Consider the following 2,465-nt stretch of genomic DNA (forward strand, 5'->3'; position numbering starts at 1 on the left):
GCCATACCTGAGGCAGAAGGAGACTCACTCAATTTAATAGACCGATGGGAAAAAATTAAGATACTTCATCATGAATTCAGCCATAGATGGAAGGAAGATTACCTTAAAGATCTCCATAAGAGACATCGGTGGAAAACGATCCAGAAGGAACCAAATACGGGCGAATGCGTCATCATACATGATGGATGTCTTCCTCCAACAGAATGGCGACTAGGCCGCATTGAAAAGGTCCATCGGGGACGAGATGGTCACATAAGAATAGTAGACGTACGAACGCAAACTGGTATACTAACTCGACCATTAGTAAAATTGTGTTTTCTTCCGAACACCGAAGAAGCGATTACACAAACCCCGCCAAGACAAGCGCATAAATAAAATCAAAACCGACAATTAATTCGTTTAACTCGAAATACTACCGTTTTATAATCCGTACATGCAAATCTAACACTAACAAACGCGATTAAAAATTAACGACAACATATGTAGTCACATATATATATATATATATATATATATATTTTTAAGCCAAGTAACAAATATCATAATTCAAAATTATGAGCCAAACCATATTTTAATATATTCCTATTCCAATAGAAATGGACGTAGAAGATATACACAGCGCTCCCAAGACTGTGAGGTCCGTAATTGCTGCGCCTAGAGCATCCATCGCAGCACCAAGGATGCAAAGCGCCACGGCACCACACAGCCAATCATCTGCAGCAGCAGTCAGGGATGCAAACGAGGAGCAGTTTGATGAGCATCTGCCTCCACGATGCAGTCTATGCCATCGACCTCACGTCCTGAAGAGGTGCACCATCTTCAAAAGCATGAAGCCCGCTCAACGCCAACAGATCGCCAGAGCCCACGGACACTGTATGACTTGCTTGGCAGATAGTTACTCCACCTTTGAGTGTATAACCGACGGATCGTGCCAATATTGCCAACGACCGCATCATACTCTGTTCCATCGATTCCCTCGACGAGCAAATCCGTCCACCACGCAGACCAGTCACCGGCACAGACAACAAGGGAATCCCGTCCAGCGCCAAAGAATACATCGCCCGAAGCCATCCAGAGGGGCACGCTCGCGGCCACCTCCACCACCCTATGGCCATCGCAACCAGCGGCAAAGGGCAACCGGATTGAACGCCGTAGTGAGCACTCTGCAACAGTTGCAGAGACTTCTAGGCAATTAATTCGCCTAGGGGGGCCGGGATGTTCATGCGACTTCTAATCCCGCGACAACTAAGCTCACAACCCACCGTACAACATCATACAACACAACATAACACAATGCAACATCATACACCACCTACAACACACCATATCACCCACCAACACAACCATATACTTGTACAACTAACCAACCACACTATACACCGACACTTCAATCATCATCTTTTCACCACCCAAATAAACAAAAAGGATTGTTCAGGCCAGAATTCTCATCTTTCGTTTCTCGACACCAGTTCGAAAAGGAAAACCGTAGCAGCGAAGTTTGTTCGGAAGTGCCCCAAAGTGTATTGAACCTAAAAGAATTTAAAATTTTGTAATATTATATATATAAAAGTGAAATTTTATATCAAACCAAAATAAAGTGTATTGAAATTAAAGAATTTAAAATTTTTGAAATTTTATATCAAATCAAAGTCAAGTGCATTTAACATTAAATACTTTAAAATATTATATTATATTTAAGTGAAATTGTATTGCGGAAAAAATAAAGCAAAGTGAGTAACTAAGTGGATAGGTATATTTTCTCAGCCATCATGTTGAACTTATTACAAAATATACCAGACAACAATGTAAAAAAGTTTCTTAGAGTGCTGGCCTTTGTATAGAGCAAAAATATCTTTCTAGAAAAAATCACATGAAATAAATATAATATAAGTAGTGTAGTATCAAAAGGGCTAAAGACCCTTTTTATGTGGTTATAGATAAACTGCGACCCCATCGGTTTAAATGCTACTGTCTGTTATTTCAGTTTTACATCACATTTTAATATGAAGGTCATGAGGTGAACTGTAAACTCAAGAAAATTACATTTTTACCCAGCGCCGTTGGCAGCTTATGAAAGGTTTAGATATTAAGACAGTAAGAAGAAAATCTAAATACCTGCTCTACATATGTGTATACCATACTTAATTATATGTAAGTTATTGTTAATTTAAAATAGGTACTGTTTTGAAAGTGTTAGACAAAAGAAATTTAAGGAGGGGTTTTCCGAGTACTTAATTTCAATACAATGAAATAAACTACTAATTTCTAAAATATAAATATAACTAAATATTATGTATTTTATGTTAGTGAATATAAAAGTAATATATAGGTATACAAAAGTACGTAAGCTGTTTGTACTAAAATATACCATCACAAAACTATTATATTCTGTAGCAATATGTTGCAAGAGTATAATAAATATCAGTACACTGTGTTTGTAGTTTCAGTTACACTAGATTTCTTTA

The 2,465-nt window shown here is 37.9% G+C and overlaps 1 protein-coding gene across 1 annotated transcript; it reads left to right on the forward strand.

Moving 5' to 3' along the window:
* Nucleotides 1-204: 204 nt before the first annotated feature.
* On the forward strand, nt 205-1,742 carry LOC138858022 (uncharacterized). Its single transcript, XM_070112483.1, has one exon. It carries the CDS (start codon nt 597-599, stop codon nt 1,194-1,196), a length of 600 nt encoding a protein of 199 aa, XP_069968584.1. The 5' UTR covers nt 205-596; the 3' UTR covers nt 1,197-1,742.
* Nucleotides 1,743-2,465: the final 723 nt, after the last annotated feature.

This window comes from Bactrocera oleae, chromosome X, assembly GCF_042242935.1.
Source record: "Bactrocera oleae isolate idBacOlea1 chromosome X, idBacOlea1, whole genome shotgun sequence".
Classification (NCBI taxonomy): domain Eukaryota; kingdom Metazoa; phylum Arthropoda; class Insecta; order Diptera; family Tephritidae; genus Bactrocera; species Bactrocera oleae.

Excerpts from the sequence above, each read along its gene's own strand:
- LOC138858022 (XM_070112483.1), top strand. The coding sequence starts at position 597 with ATGGACGTAGAAGATATACACAGCGCTCCCAAGACTGTGAGGTCCGTA.